This window comes from Schistocerca cancellata, chromosome 7, assembly GCF_023864275.1.
Source record: "Schistocerca cancellata isolate TAMUIC-IGC-003103 chromosome 7, iqSchCanc2.1, whole genome shotgun sequence".
In the NCBI taxonomy this organism is placed as follows: domain Eukaryota; kingdom Metazoa; phylum Arthropoda; class Insecta; order Orthoptera; family Acrididae; genus Schistocerca; species Schistocerca cancellata.
The window spans coordinates 365,261,658-365,282,458 of record NC_064632.1 but is presented as its reverse complement, the minus strand read 5'-3'; the positions used below and the strand labels follow the sequence as shown (position 1 = coordinate 365,282,458).

Genomic DNA, 20,801 nt, shown 5'->3' with positions numbered 1-20,801 from the left:
CAGTACATGATGGAAGAAGGAACCAGGTGGTGGGGTGGTGGGGGTAAGGGGGAGGCTCGGGTGTGGAGGCAGAGCAATAGCAGGGTAAGGATGCGGGAAAGTAAAGGGCTACGTGTGGGAGCATACAGGGACAAGGTGGAGAGAAGGTAGGGCAGCTATGTGTAATTAGGAGGTTAGACGGTGTGCTCAGGGTGGGGAGCAGAGGGGGGGGGGGGGGGGGGGAGCAGAAAAAGAAAGAAGTAAAAATATTGTGAGTGTGTTTGCGGAACAGAGGCTTGTGTAGTGCTGGAATGGGAACAGTGAAGGGGCTAGGTGGGTAAGGAAAATGATTAACGAAGGTCGAGGACAGGAGGGTTAGGGTACCATTGGATATATTACAGGGAGCATTCCCACCTGTACAATACAGTTAAGCTGGTATTGGTGGGAGGGATCCAGATGGAACAAACTGTAAAGGAGTCACTGAAATGAAGCTCATTTTGGGCAGCGTGCTCTACAATGGGTGGTCCAGCTGTTTCTTGGCCACAGTTAATTGGTGGCCTTTCAAGACCTGTCCCATATATCCTCCCACCATTACCTATTTCAGTCCAGTCACAAGCATCACCTATCCCGTCAGAGGCAGGGCTACCCGTGAAACCAGTCACATGGTCTACAAGCTAGGCTGCAACCACTGTGCAGCATTCTATGTGGGCATGACAACCAACAAGCTGTCTGTCCATATAAATGGCCACTAACAAACTGTGGCCAAGAAACAGCTAGACCACTCTGTGGCTGAGCACACTGCCCAACATGACCTTCATTTCAATGACTGCTTCACAGCCTGTACTATCTGGATCCTTCTGATCAACATCACCTTTTCTGAATTGCACAGGTGGGAACTCTTCCTGCAATATATCCTATGTTTCCGTAACCCTCCTGGCCTCAGCTCTCGTTAATCATTTTCCTTACCCATCTAGCCCATTCTCTGTTTCCATTCCAGCACAACACAGTCCTCTAGTCCATCAATTCACCCACAGTATTTTTACTTCTCTCCTTTTCTGCTCCTCCCCCCCCCCCCCTCCACCCCATCCCACCACACCCTCTGTCTAACCTCCAAACTGCACCTAGTTGCCCTACCCTTTCTCCACCTCGCTCCCGTATGCTTCCACAAGCAGCACTTTACTGTCCACCACCCCCTACCCTGCTACTCCTCCCCTCCATGCCCCAGCCTCCTCCTTACTCCCACCACCTGGCTGCTTCTTCCATCTAGTGCTGCTGCTCACAGTCTGACCTCCGCAGCCAGAGACTGTGGTCACTCCAGCAAATACTTAGGTGGCATTAATTGAGTGATTTGTTGATGTGATTAAGTGTTCATTTGTGCACCGCGATTACATGACAACCATGCCTGGCACCCATGATTTGGATTGCAGTGAGGATTGTGCATTCAGTGCTACATGAAGAATATTGGCATGTGATGACATTAATAGGGGACCTGTGATGAGTTAACCATTATCACTTTGTCAGATGAAGGGAGTAGCTGCCTCATTCATGCTGTTTAGACAAAAGATAAAGAACATTAACAACAAGTATGTATTGATTATTGCTACCTGACATCCTAATTAGCTTTGTCGGATTTGATATGAAACAACTGTCATGCAAATATTAACCGATCAGCTTTTAACAGTTGCACATGGTCAAACTATTCTAGACTGTTAGGCTATGATCCACTAGTCAATAATGTGGGTTTAATAATGGAGTGTTTCAGTGTGTGTGTGTGTGTGTGTGTGTGTGTGTGTGTGTGTGTGTGTGTGTTGTCTATTTCCCATGAATGCCTTGTTGGCTGAGAGCTCACTTTCTAACAGTCTTTTTGTTGTGCCTATGCATGACCCAGCACCTCTGCTGTATGGTGAGTAGTAACTATCACTTTCATAATATTGATACATTCCATCCTAGATTTTCCATTATTAGAAAAGTAATTAGGATGTTTAAAGACTGCAGATCATGGATTCTTTCATCTACGGAGAGAAAGGGAAAAGAAGCAAGAGCAAGACTTAACTGTGAGGTAGATCGTACCTGATAATGGTGTATTAGCTGACTCAGAAAGTTTATCTGTATACAAACTGACTTTATTTAGCAGGGAGTGTATGTAGCTGAGCTCCTGCAATAAATGATCATTCAGAGATCAAACAACTTTTTGCAAGATGTCCCACATCTTAGTTTTCAACGAAAAAAGAGTTACTTGTTTTTCTACATCCATGTGACAGTCTCCTTTTTCCCCAATCTCAGACTTTCTTATTTCTGCCATTTGAATGTGAGTTGTCATCTGTATCTTCTCTCCTTCCTTCACATTTAATTACCTATTATCCTTTTACCTCTCTGTCTCTCTTATAGTTAGCAGTTTCTAATTTTTTCTTTTTTTTCTTTTTCACTACCTGTATTTGTTTTTTTCTTGCCTACTTCTGCACTTCTGTCTAAACATTTATAATTACAGTCCACCTCTGTCACATCCTTTGCCACTTACAACTTCCCACATAGTCAAATTTTATGTCTTGATGCCACTTTTTCCCTACCCTACTACGTCTCCATCAACCAGAACTATTTTAAAATGTATGGGAAAAGTTACATTTCACTCTTGCTAAACAAAGGGAACCAAAATTCACACCCTAATCAATTTTTCTGTTAATGTCTTTCTTCAAATATGCTTTTGTCTACTAAGTAGGCTCTTTCTGGGGTTACTTCATTCTACTTTCATATTGGATGGCATCATTGTTTTTACATTGGGATATTTGTGTATCATGTGTTACACCTTCAGGCATGAGAAGAGGCAAACAATCACTAAATAGAAGAAACACTGACTAAGTACATAAGCAATTCTGCATAAGTGCATAAGCAAACACTAGAGGTTGGCTTTCAGATTAGGAATGAGTTTTTGTCACAGATGGAAAAAAGGGGGCAGGGGCATATGGGTGATAGCAAAGGGAGTTTCAGGAGACTAGTATAAAATGTGTGGCAGAGAGATTTTTACCAGATGTGTGTGGAGAAGCATCCAAATCTGTTTTGTACACACAGAGAAGGATGAGGGCTTTAGAGGAGAGCAGAAGGAAGGAATATTAGGGTTTAACATCCACCGACATCAAGGCCATTAGAGATTGGGCCACAGCTCCTAATGTTTCAACAATGCAGAAGGAAAATGACAATGCTCTTCCAAATGAATCACTCTGGCACTGATTGCAGCAATTTAGTGAAATCAAGGAAAACATAAATCTGAATGGCCAGATGCGGTGTGAACTGTCATTCTCCTGAAAGCAAGTCCAGTGTGCTAACCACTGCATTACCCTGCACAATAGGAGAGCAGGGTGAAGAGTGACTGTTAAGGAGACAGTTCAGTGTGTGGGAGGACAGTTAGATGTATATATAAGTTAATAAATACAACTAAAGTGAGGAGCAGAGTGAAGTATGAAGTTGTAATGTGTGATGGAGAGGGAGAGCTGGAGATGGAACTGGAGGTAGGAACATGGGCAGCAAGGGGCAAGGAAGCAAGAATATGTGGAAGGCAGGGTTCAGTGGACATTGAGGACAGTAACATAGGAGACCAGAAGGATGTACACCTGACAGAGTTCCCATTTACCCAATTCAGAACAGCTGGTTCTGGATGGGAGCAAGGAACTACACATTTCTGGATGTGAAGCAGCAATTTAAATACACCAAATAGTTCTGAGAAGTGTGCTCTGCAATGAATGGTCAATAATGGCCCTAGTTATAGTTTTATGGTGGCTATTTATATGAGCGTACATCTGGTTAGTAGTCATACACAGATAGGATACATGCAGAGCATTGGTTGTAGTGAAAGTGATAGCTGCTTGCACAGAGGATCTGCCTTTAATGCAATAGGATATCTGTGAGAAGACTGTAAAACAAAGCATTGCATGAGCATTTGGGATGTGTCCTACCCTTGACTCTTTCACAAGGATTCTATACTTGAACCTTCTACATGGGTACAACCAGTGTGTCATGGGGGTTATGACCAGGTGTGACATGAGGATGGAAACAATATTTTGTATGTATGTTTTGTGAGCAGTGTAATGCCACTTTTATTGAAGATGTATTCTTGCACTATTACAGAAGACAGAAAATGTGGAGCTCCTGCACAGCTGAATAGAAAACAACATGGAGAAATGCTCTATGCAATTGGAGAAGGAACTGCAGCATGTGTCTTATTTTTCTTCTCTCTCTCTCTCTCTCTCTCTCTCTCTCTCTCTCTCTCTCTCTGTGTGTGTGTGTGTGTGTGTGTGTGTGTGTGTGTGTGTGTGTGTGTGTGTGTGTCTCTCTCTCTCTCTCTCTCTCTCTCTCTCTCTCTCTCTGTGTGTGTGTGTGTGTGTGTGTGTGTGTGTGTGTGTGTGTGTGTGTGGGCGCACGCATGCACACTGTAAACTACTTGTCACTGCCACTGAGCAGTTACACCCTACTTCCTACATTGCCAACACAAATGGATGCTTGGTAATATGGGCAGACTGTTTTAATTTTGTCAGGCATTGTAAGTGAATGAGTGTTAACTCCACATCACTTGCATCCAGAAATAATCAGGCTCGTATTTTCATAACAACATTGTGAGATTTTACCTATTTATTTGTGAGGAAAGGTGAAAAGGGACAAGAATAGTTGATAATACACTAATACTACAAGGGAACACCTAAAAATAATGACGGTGAATGTTTTTGTAAGACAATATGCAGATTATAAATGAAGGTATTGCTGACTGATGAAGATGATCAAGCCCTTTAAGACCTCATTAAACTGTCATGTTAGGTAATGTAACTATGAGAATGGAAATTTGTGTGGAATATGAATAATGGAAGGAGTAAAGGTAAACAACCCACCACATAGTTAGGCATAAAGCAGTAAATGGGCACTCAAACAAGATTGCAAACATAGCAAAACTTTTGAAGGCTGTTGTTCTTCAGAGGTGATTAGTATAAAATACCTTTTCACACCAACATACATCTGCATGGTTGCTTGTGTTGGTCAACATCATTGTAATGGCACTGCAGCTCAACTGGGGTAAGAGATTATTTCATGTGGAGAGTGCAAAGAGAGAGGAGCATGGAAGGATGAGGGAGGATTGAAGGAGAGGGTAGTATACAGTTGAAAGGGAGGGGCAGCAAGTGCACAGGCCAGGAATGTGACAACAGTAAACTCACTCTGGGGAATGCTATACAATGATGAGGAGCAGTCAGTAGGGATGATGAGATAGAGCTGAAGTAGTGGGAGAGGAGTGTATTAGGGGAGAAGGAGTGTAGAGGGGACTGAAGTTAAATGGGTGGAGATGAATGTGGGGTAGGAGCTAATGGAGATTAAGACCAGAAGGATTGTGGGATCTGCAGGTATCTTATAAGGATTAAGGACAATTCCCCTCTATATGTAATTAGGAGAAGCTGATGTTGGAGGGGGAGGGAGAAACTAGACAGAACAGGTTATGAAGCAACTGGAGCAAGCTCACCAATGACATATTCTACCACTGTGTACTTATTACCTTTCCCTTCTTAATACTATAGTCTTGAGCTAACTGTTTCAGACAATGACATTGATAATAGAGAGACAATAAAGGTAACTGAGAGGGGGAAGGATGGTTTGAGGGAAGGTTGGCTGATGGCTATAAGGGAAAGGTAATAAGTGCACAGAGGCAGAATATGGCATTGGTGAGCTTGCTGGAGAGATTACTCTATGATGAATCCAAGATGTGATGAATTATGTCACAGCCACCAAGGCAGGTTGTGACAAACTATCAAATCATTCTACTGGGCAGGGGAAATGAAATTACTGTTTACTGATGCTACATTGTGCTGTCTAGGTTCAGTTTGCAGTTCAATGAAAAAACTGTTTGAAAGTTGCAAGCACAAGCAATACTAATAATGTCCCTCACCAGTAAGGCACATCTGCCAAAACCATCACTGTTTTATATGCAAAGACACAACATTTGAGTCATCCCTCTATGTTGCTACTGAGTTCACTCGACTGAACTATAACTAAAAAAAATTCTGGTGTATACAGAAACACTTTTGAGTACTATAAATTCTTCAATAAATGCTCTTATCACTTCTTCAATACAAAAACACTAGTACTAATACAATCAAAGAATGGAAAATCCAGGGATGGAATAACAACAATATGAAATAAGACAGATTGCTGCTCTCCACACACAGGAGGCACTGAGTGGCAGAAAGGCACATTTAAAAGTGCCTCTTCTATGTGATGATTAGCACTATCTACTTTCATATTGTTGTAATTATTAGCACAAAAGCTTTTCAGATGAATTGATGTTCTGGTGATTTTTATTTTATGGGTATTAGGTAGTTATCCAAGGCACATTTCTTTGCCTTATGTTCCATCTTCCAATGCTGGAGACATTATTGGAGCCTATATATCTCGAGTAAGCTCAGCAAGCCAAAATTTTTATAAACATTTACAAATGGTTGATTCGTGACATCAGACCACTTCCTAGGATAATGGAGTCACTCTGACATGTGTTACAGAGCTTTTAGTGGGGAACAGTTGCCACTCCTTGTTTTATTTAGCATTAAGACACACATCTTGTCTAATTTCAATCTTTCTTACTTTTTGTTGAAGTTGTTCTTTGTGCTTTTGAATTTCTATGGCCCCTCTATAATCCTATCACAATAATGGTTAGATATTAATAAAACCATAGAATCAGAGAAATGAATTTGATGGTTCCCTGTTTTCAGTGCATGATCTGCCACTGCTAATTTATCATGTTGCCCAGACAAAAATTGCTTGTTTGAAATTGTAACAGCTTTCTGAGTTGTTATAGCTTCTGATGATGTCTCCAGCTTTGGAAGACAAAATGTTAGGTCTTGGACCACAGCATAATACCCATAAAAAAAATCACAAAAAATGCAAACGCTGCCTGTGAAAGCCTGCACTGAACATTTAAACATTGTGCTACATCTTTTTAAACTGCTTTGACCTTTGTCATTTACTAATTCAGTATAACATCAGTTACATGCTACAAATGATGTATTCTGTTAATAAAAAGGTGAATGAAGAAGCTACCTTATTCCGTTACCCTTCTGCAAACAGTGACCACCATTGTAGCAATAATCCTTGTAACATCTGACTGGATTCTGCATTCTGTGCTTCTGTGTCTTGCACGTACATTCAGCTTTCATGGTAACTGAAACACTGACAAAAGATGTCATGTTTGCATCCACTAAAAGAGAGTGCTTTCCTATCTCCATTGCACTAGAGCATGGACCTTGACAGACTGATTTCTCCTGAAGACAGTCATCAATTCCAACCATTATGATGTTGATGCCAACTTCCTTTGATACCTGACAATGAAATAATATAATGGCAAACTTTAACACTTAATAAAGAAAAAAATTAGATTAGTAGTAACCAAAGATAAGTAATCAAATTTGTAAATGCATATGGAACTAAAAAATTGTAAGAACAGTAGCATGTCATGATTAATTAATTTAACCCTGTGTTGCAATTGTTCACTGGAGTAAACAGCTGTTAATGCTGCTTCTTTGGCTTTTTAATCAATCCTGAGGCTGCAAATGCACGCAGTCCACTCCAGTGGGTACTCCCTACTCTTGCAGAGTCAAAAGAAATGTCTACTTCTTAGTTGTTGCTTCTGTTAAATTTCTATTTTTCCCTTTATGCATGTGAGTGTGATGAGAGGATAAACATCTTTAAGAAATCCTATAGTGACACAAAGGTACAAAATGATGTTGACGGATATTAGTATCCATAAAACAGGAAAAAAATTTAATCAGGGAAAAATAAAAGCTATTACTGAGTTAAACAACGTCTGAATAACTAAAAATTATATAAATTGGCAATGATATTGACAAGTTTCAGGTAAAGATATTGTCTTTAGAACAAAAAATACAATTCTTGAGATGAGGCAGTAGTCCAAAGGATAATCTGTTTACTGCAGTAATAACTTGTATGGGCATCTAAAATACAGCTCAAGATACTTTCGCAATGTGGACTGGTTTCTGGTGAAATGTTACCTTATTGATGATGGCACACATAAAATATTGCTGTCTGTATATTTGGAGTTTGATTTATATGATCTCAAGAGAAGAAGTACATTGAGAAAGACAAAAGCAGTCTAGTACCTATTCTTGAATTAGTTATTGAAGTCTCTTGCCTCTAATATACTGTTTAAGATTCATAATAGGCTGCAGTCCCTGTTTTAAAAGACAATATTCTTCTGGCTAACTTGTTCTAGATGGTGTGGCAGTTCCACCTGCTTTTTATTTTCTTTACTTGTTGATTGTTTGTTGTCCTCAGTGTCTTCGTACTGCATTGCTACACTGGCTGAAAAATGGGTTGTGTATTCCAACACTGACTACTCTAAATGATGTAGCTGATAGATGCACAGTTATGTTTTACAGTACTTTAATTTTCACGTTGCACAACCCCCAATATTACACGGTTATATGGCTAGTGCACTATTGTTTAACCTGCAATAAGCCTCATTAATAGTTAGCAGGTGCATCTCAACATACTGCTACAATAGTTTCTTGTTGAACATCTACGAGCAGTAAAACCTAACCACAAAGTCCACAGTTCTTGAAGAATAATCAGGTATGTATGGAGCAGTCACTGTCATTGGTTTTTACACATGGCCTAAATGTTTAACACTTGTTCCACTGTTAATTTGAAGCATTGTTGTTGTTCTAACTAACACAGGTTTCTTGTATGAAACTCGTCTCTGGACTGACTGTCTCATGACCAAAAGTTGGGCCCTTATAAATCATCACAATAATTGGTACTTTTTTTTTTTAATTTACAGAAATTACAATTACAACTTAATTCATTAAATTAACTGAATATATCAAAAAATTGGTTCTTTTTAGCAGTTTCTTCTACTATGAGGGTTATGCCACATTATTTGTTTAAAGCATGAAATTAAGAAACATACCCCCCATGAACCATGGACCTTGCCGTTGGTGGGGAGGCTTGTGTGCCTCAGCGATACAGATAGCCGTACTGTAGGTACAACCACAACGGAGGGGTATCTGTTGAGAGGCCAGACAAACGTATTGTTCCTGAAGAGGGGCAGCAGCCTTTTCAGTAGTTGCAAGGGCAACAGTCTGGATGATTGACTGATCTGGCCTTGTAACAATAACCAAAACGGCCTTGCTGTGCTGGTACTGCGAACGGCTGAAAGCAAGGGGAAACTACGGCCGTAATTTTTCCCGAGGGCATACAGCTTTACTGTATGATTAAATGATGATGGCGTCCTCTTGGGTAAAATATTCCGGAGGTAAAATAGTCCCCCATTCGGATCTCCGGGCGAGGACTACTCAAGAGGATGTCGTTATCAGGAGAAAGAAAACTGGCGTTCCACGGATCGGAGAGTGGAACGTCAGATCCCTTAATCGGGCAGGTATGTTAGAAAATTTAAAAAGGGAAATGGATAGGTTAAAGTTAGATATAGTGGGAATTAGTGAAGTTTGGTGGCAGGAGGAACAAGACTTCTGGTCAGGTGACTACAGGGTTATAAACACAAAGTCAAATAGGGGTAATGCAGGAGTAGGTTTAATAATGAATAGGAAAATAGGAATGCGGGTAAGCTACTACAAACAGCATAGTGAACGCATTATTGTGGCCAAGATAGATACGAAGCCCACACCTACTACAGTAGTACAAGTTTATATGAAAACTAGCTCTGCAGATGACGAAGAAATTGAAGAAATGTTTGATGAAATAAAAGAAATTATTCAGATAGTGAAGGGAGACGAAAATTTAATAGTCATGGGTGACTGGAATTCGAGTGTAGGAAAAGGGAGAGAAGGAAACGTAGTAGGTGAATATGGATTGGGGCTAAGAAATGAAAGAGGAAGCCGCCTGGTAGAATTTTGCACAGAGCACAACTTAATCATAGCTAACACTTGGTTCAAGAATCATAAAAGAAGGTTGTATCCATGGAAGAAGCCTGGAGATACTGACATGTTTCAGATAGATTATATAATGGTAAGACAGAGATTTAGGTTTTAAATTGTAAGACATTTCCAGGGGCAGATGTGGACTCTGACCACAATCTATTGGTTATGACCTGTAGATTAAAACCGAAGAAACTGCAAAAAGGTGGGAATTTAAGGAGATGGGACCTGGATAAACTGAAAGAACCAGAGGTTGTAGAGAGTTTGAGGGAGAGCATAAGGGAGCAATTGACAGGAATGGGGGAGAGAAATACAGTAGAAGAAGAATGGGTAGCTTTGAGGGATGAAGTAGTGAAGGCAGCAGAGGATCAAGTAGGTAAAAAGAAGAGGGCTAGTAGAAATCCTTGGGTAACAGAAGAAATATTGGATTTAATTGATGAAAGGAGAAAATATAAAAATGCAGTAAGTGAAGCAGGCAAAAAGGAATACAAACGTTTCAAAAATGAGATCGACAGGAAGTGCAAAATGGCTAAGCAGGCATGGCTAGAGGACAAATGTAAGGATGTGGAGGCTTATCTCACTAGGGGTAAGATAGATACTGCCTACAGGAAAATTAAAGCGACCTTTGGAGATAAGAGAACCACTTGTATGAAAATCAAGAGCTCAGATGGAAACCCAGTTCTAAGCAAAGAAGGGAAAGCAGAAAGGTGGAAGGAGTATATAGAGGGTCTATACAAGGGCGATGCACTTGAGGACAATATTATGGAAATGGAAGAGGATGTAGATGAAGATGAAATGGGAGATACGATACTGCGTGAAGAGTTTGACAGAGCACTGAAAGACCTGAGTCGAAACAAGGCCCCCGGAGTAGACAACATTCCATTGGAACTACTGACGGCCTTGGGAGAGCCATTCCTGACGAAACTTTACCATCTGGTGAGCAAGATGTATGAAACAGGCGAAATACCCTCAGACTTCAAAAAGAATATAATAATTACAATCCCAAAGAAAGCAGGTGTGGACAGAGGTGAAAATTACCGAACAATCAGTTTAATAAGCCACAGCTGCAAAATACTAACACGAATTCTTTACAGATGAATGGAAAAACTGGTAGAAGCTGACCTCGGGGAAGATCAGTTTGGTTTCCGTAGAAATACTGGAACACGTGAGGCAATACTGACCTTACGACTTATCTTAGAAGAAAGATTAAGGAAAGGCAAACCTACGTTCCTAGCATTTGTAGACTTAGAGAAAGCTTTTGACAATGTTGACTGGAATACTCTCTTTCAAATTCTAAAGGTGTCAGGGGTAAAATACAGGGAGTGAAAGGCTATTTACAATTTGTATAGAAACCAGATGGCAGTTATAAGAGTCGAGGGGCATGAAAGAGAAGCAGTGGTTGGGAAGGGAGTAAGACAGGGTTGTAGCCTCTCCCCGATGCTATTCAATCTGTATATTGAGCAAGCAGTAAAGGAAACAAAAGAAAAATTCGGAGTAGGTATTAAAATCCATGGAGAAGAAATAAAAATGTTGAGGTTCGCCGATGACATTGTAATTCTGTCAGAGACAGCAAAGGACTTGGAAGAGCAGTTGAACGGAATGGATAGTGTCTTGAAGGGAGGATATAAGATGAATATCAACAAAAGCAAAACAAGGATAATGGAATGTAGTCGAATTAAGTCGGGTGATGTTGAGGGTATTAGATTAGGAAATGAGATACTTAAAGTAGTAAAGGAGTTTTGCTATTTGGGGAGCAAAATAACTGATGATGGTCGAAGTAGAGAGGATATAAAATGTAGACTGGTAATAGCAAGGAAAGCGTTTCTGAAGAAGAGAAATTTGTTAACATCGAGTATAGATTTAAGTGTCAGGAAGTCATTTCTGAAAGTATTTGTATGGAGTGTAGCCATGTATGGAAGCGAAACATGGACGGTAAATAGTTTGGACAAGAAGAGAATAGAAGCTTTCGAAATGTGGTGCTACAGAAGAATGCTGAAGATTAGATGGGTAGATCACATAACTAATGAGGAAGTATTGAATAGGATTGGGGAGAAGAGAAGTTTGTGGCACAACTTGACCAGAAGAAGGGATCGGTTGGTAGGACATGTTCTGAGGCATCAAGGGATCACCAATTTAGTATTGGAGGGCAGCGTGGATGGTAAAAATCGTAGGGGGAGACCAAGAGATGAATACACTAAGCAGATTCAGAAAGATGTAGGTTGCAGTAGGTACTGGGAGATGAAGAAGCTTGCACAGGATAGAGTAGCATGGAGAGCTGCATCAAACCAGTCTCAGGACTGAAGACCACAACAACAACAACAGTTATGTAAACAATACTTTTGACAAAACTGTAAATTACTTTGGAATTAATGAAGTGCTGGTTCTGCTAATATGTTTTCAAATGGATCCAAATACGTTCTTTAAGAATACTGTTAGTTCATTTTCCAAATGTTTATAATTAGTATAGGATTTATATTTGTTTATATATCAACAATAGAATTTAAGTTATGAAACAATCACCGATTTCACCCTATACTGAAAGATACTAACCAGGAATAGTCAAAATAAATTAGAAAATCAATTACATACATAAAACTAAACACAAAATTAAATCTGGTGTTATTTACTTTAAGACTGAGGGCCAGTCTTTCTCTTTTATGGAAATACAGATTATATTCACGTATGTTAATGATAATTAGTTAAAAGTAACAAAATGAATTTAAGGAGGCAGATGGCAAAACAAGAGGGGAATTAAAATTACCCCAGCTTGCTTCATCATAATGGGTTGAAAATTAGGCATAGACTAAAATTACAGGCCATATAGGACTTGAATTAAGACTCCAACTTGCATGGGCATTGTGTTTTCAGCTCACTTTTAAACTTTTTCAGGGAACAAAGGAACAGTGACATTTGAAAACACACACAAGAGAAAGGGAAGGTGGGAGAGGGGGGGGGGAGAGAGAGAGAGAGAGGGGGGGGGTGGAGGGAGGGAGGGAGGGAGGGAGGGGGAGAGAGAGAGAGAGAGAGAGAGAGAGAGAGAGAGAGAGAGAGAGAGAGAGAGAGAGAGAGACTGGCTTTGGACAATATTAACTACAGGTTGACTCTTGTAGAGAAGATAACAGCAGCCAGCCACTTTTAGTAATGTTACTTATTTACATAAATAACATCATTACCAGATTAGAACTGGCAGGTTATTCATCATATGCCTTTTTCAGATTTGGATACAGTAATGTATCTGAATGTGAACAATCCATCTGACGATGAACCTGTTGGTTCGAAACCAGTAATGGCGTTATTTAAATAAATAAATAGCATTACAAAAAGTGGTTGGTTGCTGTCATCTTCTCTGCAAGAATCAACCTATATTTTGTACACATCCACTGACCCAGAAAGTCAGTTTTCAGCAGAATAGCTATATTAATTTTTCCAAATAAATTTTTAAGGGAAAATTGTTTAGTGAGTTAACATTTAAATAGTTTAGCATCAGTGAGTTTCAGAAAATTTTGATGAAGGAGATTAATTAATGTACTATTTCAAAGTAAACATGTAAATGTAACTGAAGAAAAGAAGGCCATATTCTTCAAATTATGATGCAACAGAAAATAAATCGTTTTACTGCAGAACACAGAAATCTTAAATATTGTATATCAAAATTGATGATTTTCTTCATATTCATCATGAGCTTAGAGCTCAATTTTTGTGTCCGTATTTGCTTCAATAATTAAATATTTTTTGAAAGGATTCTGCCTTGAGCAAAACCAACTTTTTCCTTATTCCACCCATACATGTTTCACTGAAGATTCAAAATATTGGCAGGTTTTCTATATTTTTCTTAATAGCACATACTATTGTTCATGTAGATGTCTGCCACCTACAGTAAAACTTAAATTTTAGTATAGTTCATCATCTGCAACTTTTATAGTTTTTACATTGCCAGTACTATATAACGGTTTTCACTAATACAAACTGTATCAGTGTTTACAAAACACTGAATGTTGCTGACTTGTAGAATTCTGTTTTCAATTTTCATTGTACATCAGTTTAGTCTTAATGTCTTTTATTGAAGGGGTACTTTCAGTTTTCAATTTTCATTGTACATTTGTTTAGTTTTAATATCTTTGATTGTAAGGGGTACTTTCAAACTTTAAACTTTCTGTAGGACTGCTGAGAATAGTTTTGTGATATGGCATCTCCTTGTCTAATTTCCCTTTCAATTCTGAATTTCTCACTATCCTCATTAAATCTAATGTAAACTGTAACACTTTCAGGTACATTCTTCAGCAGAATAACATATGTTGAATCATGGCCATGTTTGTTAAGAGCAATTTTTGGAGCAGCTAAATCTAAAAGTTTTCTCAAAATCTCTGAAAGTCACATAACTCATATGCATTGTTCCATTCTAATTTTCATCATAATTTGAAATAGAACATTATACTGTATCCACTTTAAGGCCAGCTTGTTCCTTTGGCTGAATAAAATCTAATGTTTTTTTCTTTATAGCTGGTGATAGTTGAGTTAATTTCTTTTACATTGTGGAGAGGAGGTAGATATATCTATAGTTTTTAAGTTTTGTCTGTATCCTTTCTGATAAAGTAGAATAATTACAGAATTGGTCTGGTTTCAAGGGAATTGTTTGACCTACACAGTCATTCCATAAATAATATAAAAAATCAAGCAATGGAAACTCCAGGTAGGAATATCAGCAATGTAGGAAAAGACAGATTGCTACTTACCATAAAAAAGACACATCTATTTGCAGACAGGCACAATTAAAACACACATACATAAAGCTTTTGACACACACACACACACACACACACACACACACACACACACACACACACACACACAAAAGCAAGGGGTGCTTGCTTGTGTGTGTGTGAATGGTGTGTGTCTTTCTTTTACTGATGAAGGCTGTGGCCAAAAGCTTTATGTAAATGTCTTTTAACTGTGCCTGTCTGCAACTTGATGTGTCTTCTTTATGGTAAGTAGCAATCTGTCTTTTCCTACATATTTTCTTAACATCAGATATCATAATTTCTACTGAAACTCTATCACACTGAAATCCCTCTGCTTGGTTTCATATCTCAAATGGCTTTGCACACCTCATCTTTAATCACTCCCAGAATGTTGATATCTTCATTATTAACAATTTTTATTTGTGATCCATCTCCTGAGCTATCCAACATTTAAAGAAATCTTTAAGGGCATGCACAAGTTCCTCTCTGTTGTCATTTACTGTGCCGTATTCCATCTCAACTGACGAAATCTGGGTCTACACAAGTTTCTGTCTTGCCTTCCTCATATTCTTAATGGTATCAAATAGGTCCCATATTTAATTTTCATTCCACCTTCTCAAAGACATTTTTTGAATAGTTTATTGAAGGCAGCGTATTCTGTAATATTGTTATCAATATTTGTTTGAAACTCTCACTTCTTCTTTAAGAGATGCCTATTCCATTTTATATTTTCTTTACATTTGCCTTCTTCATATCAACAACATCTTTTGCAGTTTGTATAAGTCCTTGAGTAAAATAATGGAGGCTTTGGTTTGTTTTTGCATGGCTTCTTTGTCTATGACACTGAACTTTTGGCTTCAGTTATTCAGTTGAATACTTCTATTCATAGATAAATTCTAAAAATGTACAATGCTGATCTTCTGCCAGTGGGTATGTTTCTTCCTTTCTTTCTTTCTTTACATCTACTTTTACTCAGATCTTTACAAGTTCATGGTCACATGCAATCCTATAATTATTTTGGACTGCTGTATCCTGAAAACTTTCTTTATTATTTTATAAAATGTAATCATTTTATTAAAAGGTAAGTTTACTTGAGAAAACTATAAAACTATGACACAGAATTGCTCGTAATATATGATGGGTCTCCCTCACTCTGGGGTCTGAGTGACCTGCCTTTCCTTTTTAACCTTCCCCACACTGTTCTTCATTCCTCCCTGAGAAAATAATTTAGTAAGGAGGCTTTCTTGTTCTTTCATATGGGTCTGTCAGCACTATTAAGAATTTCATCTGCTAAAGGTAAGCACTGCCATCAACTCTGTCACATAACTTTAAAATGCAGCCACTTTCATTTTCAGAGCAGTTTTATACTTCCCAATTTTATTTCCTATTTATTTTTTTCTGAAGTATCTATCAATGACAAACAAATCGTTTTTCCCAGGAAATTATAATACTGCATGACCTCAGTCTTTTCCAATATCATTATCAAAGTTTTGCACTGAAGTATTGTTCTTCAGTTTTTATCCTTCTTGCACTTTAAAACCTTGCATTATCAAATTCTATTTTATTTTGTTCACTTTATAATTGTTGTCTTGTGTTCCATTTAGTTTCCACTTCAACAGCACTTGCTACTGCCAATATTTGTCACATATTAACACTGTTTTTGAAATTGTTAAATGTGAAACAAAATTATCTTTGAGAAACCTGTAAATTTTCCAACAGTTTACTTTCATTATTTACAAAAACTTCTTTCTTGGATTTTGAATATTTCTTGGGTATCAGCTGGATGGTGTAACCCAGGAGGCGTGATATTTTGGCAATCTGACTTATTGTCAGTTTTGGTGTTCCTGATGACTGGCTTGTGCTGGGCAGCACCTTTACAACCCCCTCCCCTGCCTCTACTCCCATGGCCTCCAGCCATCCATCTCCGGGTGTGACCTGGCACAGTCGTGACAAGATCTTGTTGCCAGGGCATGATCCAATATCCTCAGTTCTGCTGCCATCAGTGCCAGGTGCATTTTGCCCACGCTTCAACAAATGTCCATGTCCTCTTGCTGTGACAGCAGTGGATTTCCACACCGACTGTCACTGTGCTTTGGTTATGATCAAGGATGAGTCCCAGGCCTTGCTTAAATGAAAACCTCTGTCTTTATTTATTACATTGTCATGTAGTGAGATCTCTACAGCCTCTTTTAGAATAGGCTTCAACCCAGAAGGTGTTGCAGTAACATGATGCCATTGCAATTCATGACACATGCATAGGAGATGCAGTCCCCTGCCACAGGGAACTTTGTTGGCTATTCAGTGCCTGTGCATCTCTTCTTTACGAAACATATGCATTTTCTTGCACTGGCAAGGGATGCAGTAGGCTTCTGGCTTCCAGAGTCATAGATCATCTTTGACTGATCCTGATATTGCTTTCATCTTGGCTGCTGAGCGGAACACACATTTGACGTTATTTCTGGAATATTCTTCCAATTTTGACTGCTGTGTTCCTGAAAACTGGGATAATCACGGTTACAACATGTTTCTCTTCATCCTCAGCAGGCTGTAGCTTTGTTTTCTTCAGTCTTATGGCAAGTTTTACCTGTTGGTTGCTATACTTCTTCGTACAGAGCACAGCCTGTAGATGCTGCAATTCTGCTGCTAGACTGTCATGATCTGAGATTTCACATGCTCTATGGACTAGTCTGATTAGGATATATTCTTATTGTGAAGGGACATGACAGCTGGAGGCGTGCAAGTACAAATCTGTATGCACTGATTTACAGAAGACGCTGTGTCTAAATATGCTTGATGAGCAGTCCACAAATGGAAGTTGATTATTTTCTTCCATCTCCATTGTGAATTTGATGTTTTGGTGCAGCAAATTCAGGTGTTCCATGAAGTCCTGTAGGTGATGCCATCCATGCAGCCAGACTATGAACTTTATCATTTAAATATTGCAAAAAGCATCAGGAATCTGGCTCCATAGATGATGGCACCTACAAGACTTCCAGCAACACCTAAACTCAGTGTACCAAAATATCAAATCCACAATGGAGATAGAAGAAAATAATTAACTTCCATTTCTTGATGTGCTCGTCAAGCAAAGACCAGGTGGCACACTAAGAGACAGCATCTACAGTAAACCAATGTATACAGATTTGTACTTACATGCCTTCAGCTGAGTTCTGAGCACACTAGTACACAGAACATGCAAAATCTCAAACCAAGACAGTGTAGCAACTGAACTGTAGCACCTACAGGCTGTGTATCCATACAAAATGTTACAACCACCATCAGTTGCAGTGTGCCATAATATCAAAGAAGCTGAGGCCACTGCCTGCTGTGGATGAAGAGAAACCTATTTTGATGGAAGTTGTCCCATACATCAGAAACACATCAGCAAAATTTGGAAGAATACTTGGAAATATGATGTCAAGTGCATGTTCCACCCACTGGCCAAGGTGGAAGCATCAAGAGTATTCACTGATAACTCATCCATATATCCTCAGGTTCCTTTTACAGTTGAGCTGCAGGAAAACAGTTCTAGGTTCAGTGACAGTAATAATATCCACAGTAATGGAATGACTGAAGCATGCAAGAGCTGACTGAACTGAACATCATTAGTCAGTCACAATCATTATTTATTCACTGGTATATGATCTCATGAAAAATCTGTAAGAGGCACTCACACATAGTTCTCCACAATCTGACACTTTTTACTTTCATATGGTTGTTTTTACTACCGAAACACCTTGAAAATGCGAGCCAAAACTGATTTGTGCACCAAGACATCTGCCATACTTCAAATTATTGATTAGTAACCATTTGCTTACTGCATTATATTTTCTAGGACCCATATGGATATTTAGGCGTATTTTCTGCAACCGTTTTATCAAGTCAAATATTGTAGCTGATCTCTCATTAAGGATCTATCTGCATAATTAAATAATCTTGAAACAATAAGATATCACATGATTGTGTGTTGCATGAAATGTTGCAAATGAACACAGAAAATATATTTCAATAAAATTTTTATTTCTTCATAATAAACACATTGGCTCACTGTTATCTACACTTGGTATACTACTTTGAAACTAATTATAGTAATAAAAGATATAACAAGATATATGAATATAATAAGAATAAAGAAAGTAACCTCACCTGTTCTTTGTGAACTTGCACAATACCATTTATTTCAACTGGTTTATAATATTGTGTGTCATGGATAGAGAAAAAGACATTTAGAATAGGTGGATACTCTTTATGGAGACTGATGCTGAATATATTTACATTTTCATCTTTAACATTAAATAGCTTTGCGAGTTTTGCCACTAAAAGTTCAGCTTTACTTTTCTTTCTCTTTGTTCCCTAGGGAAATAAATCAGTATCACTCACATTATAAAAAATGTATGTGCAGTTCTGAGAGAAAAATTTAACTGGAATAGTTATTTTAAATACTTACAGTGAAGTTCCATTTTATGAATTCTTCATCTGATAAATCAGCAATTCTTATTGACCCAGAATTAATGATACTATCATGAGAAATTTTCTTCACAGTAACAGTGACATATGCTGGTGTAGTCTGCAGATGTTTTTTGTCATATACTTTGAACTTCAGATTGTATCTGCAAGCATGGATCTGCCATCAAATTCTTTGTGGTGCTAATGACAAAGCCCACTTCTTTATATGAAATTTATAATAAAGTAATAATGAAGATATCAGTGAAAGTTATAGTTTCAGTTTTATACTTACACTCCTTCTGGTGCACTGTGTTGTATCCTGATCATTCCTGTCCTCTCGTTGATTATAAACCCTGGGTGTACATTTCCTTCCCAGTAAAATATTTTGTCAGGCAGATCCCAATCATCTGGATCTTCAACATATATCCTCCCAATATCTGTGTCTGGAGTTTGACCCTTAATGTCAGTGTCAAATTAAAATGTATGTTTTGCACTAACTATATATTAAATGTTCACAATGTATTTAAGCACCAAAACTTTGTCAATTTATTAGGCTACATTTTAATTAACTGTTAGCTATGCAAAAGAATAGATAAATATTACTTTGATACTACAGGGATTTCTTGGTACTAGCTCAACAGTTCTTTAATTTACTATGCATTAGTCCACCAATATATCAAGTATATTAACAGATACTGACAGTTATAGATCAAGAAACAAGGAACAGAAATACAATGAGCATAAAAGAAATGACAATAACTTATTGACATTTATGTAATGTAGGCTGTTCCTGCTCAAGTGCGCACTAAAGGGCAGCCATGCGCCTGCAGGCCACTATGAGCAAACAGCTGATTGGTGGACAGTCAGGCTGCCAGACTGTATCATACACAATCATACTGCCCTGGCCTTGTGCTCATGGGCAGGGATAGCCAAGTGGTTTGTGCATTTACAGAATGCGTGCAATATGGCTGCCTGGTGGGTAGCCTATACTAGCTGCACCTGCCTCAAGCAAACTGATGGGCATTGCCCAGTGCCTTTGTCCTATGGGTCAGCATTGGAACAGCCTAATCTAATATATTCTAAGGTTGCATTACAAGGCAGAAACATATAAGGTGTATCCCAAAATTAAGGTCTATTTGGCCATAAAAAAATAAGCTCATGAGAAAAGGATTTTATTGACAGTAATGTTTTACAACATATTTATTTTATGTTTCCACATAATTGCCATTCACTTCCCACACTTTCTGTAACACTGCACCAGCTTCTTTCACCCCACTGCATGGAAGTCTGCCACCTAGGAGTTGAATCAGTTGGTAATTCCTATCTTGAGTTCAATGATATGTTGAACTCGTTGTTCACCTAGCCATTTTTTCTAATGCAAGAAGAGGAAACAGTCACTTGGTGCAAGGTCGAGACTGGACAGAGGGTGATCAAAAAAATTCCCAACAAAAATCTTGAATCTTTTCCTTGGTTTTGGCAGCAGAATGAGGGCATGCATCATTGTGAAGGAAGATAATGTCAGACAACATTCTCTTGTGATGTCAATTTTTGATAGCATCTCTCAATTAGGTCAGCATTTTACAGTAAACATCAGTTGTAATTGTTGACCTGTGGGCCATGAAATCAACTAAAAGGATGCCCTTCTCATCCCAAAAAAAGGTAGCCACTATTTCTGGATTCAAGACTGGAGATTGCTAAAACTATTTTGGTTTGGGTGAACTGG

The 20,801-nt window shown here is 38.5% G+C and overlaps 1 protein-coding gene across 1 annotated transcript in view; it reads right to left on the bottom strand.

Moving 5' to 3' along the window:
* The window catches only part of LOC126092776 (neural-cadherin-like), a 32,755-nt gene that overhangs the window by 2,763 nt on the left and 9,191 nt on the right, over positions 1 to 20,801 (bottom strand). Inside the window, exons 2-5 of the mRNA XM_049908504.1 lie at positions 19,371 to 19,521; positions 19,080 to 19,242; positions 18,779 to 18,985; positions 7,045 to 7,322 (exon numbers count right to left, since the gene is read on the bottom strand). Of these exons, the coding sequence (XP_049764461.1) occupies positions 7,045 to 7,322; positions 18,779 to 18,985; positions 19,080 to 19,242; positions 19,371 to 19,405 (683 nt within the window). The 5' untranslated portion in view covers positions 19,406 to 19,521. The remainder of the gene's footprint in view (positions 1 to 7,044; positions 7,323 to 18,778; positions 18,986 to 19,079; positions 19,243 to 19,370; positions 19,522 to 20,801) is intronic.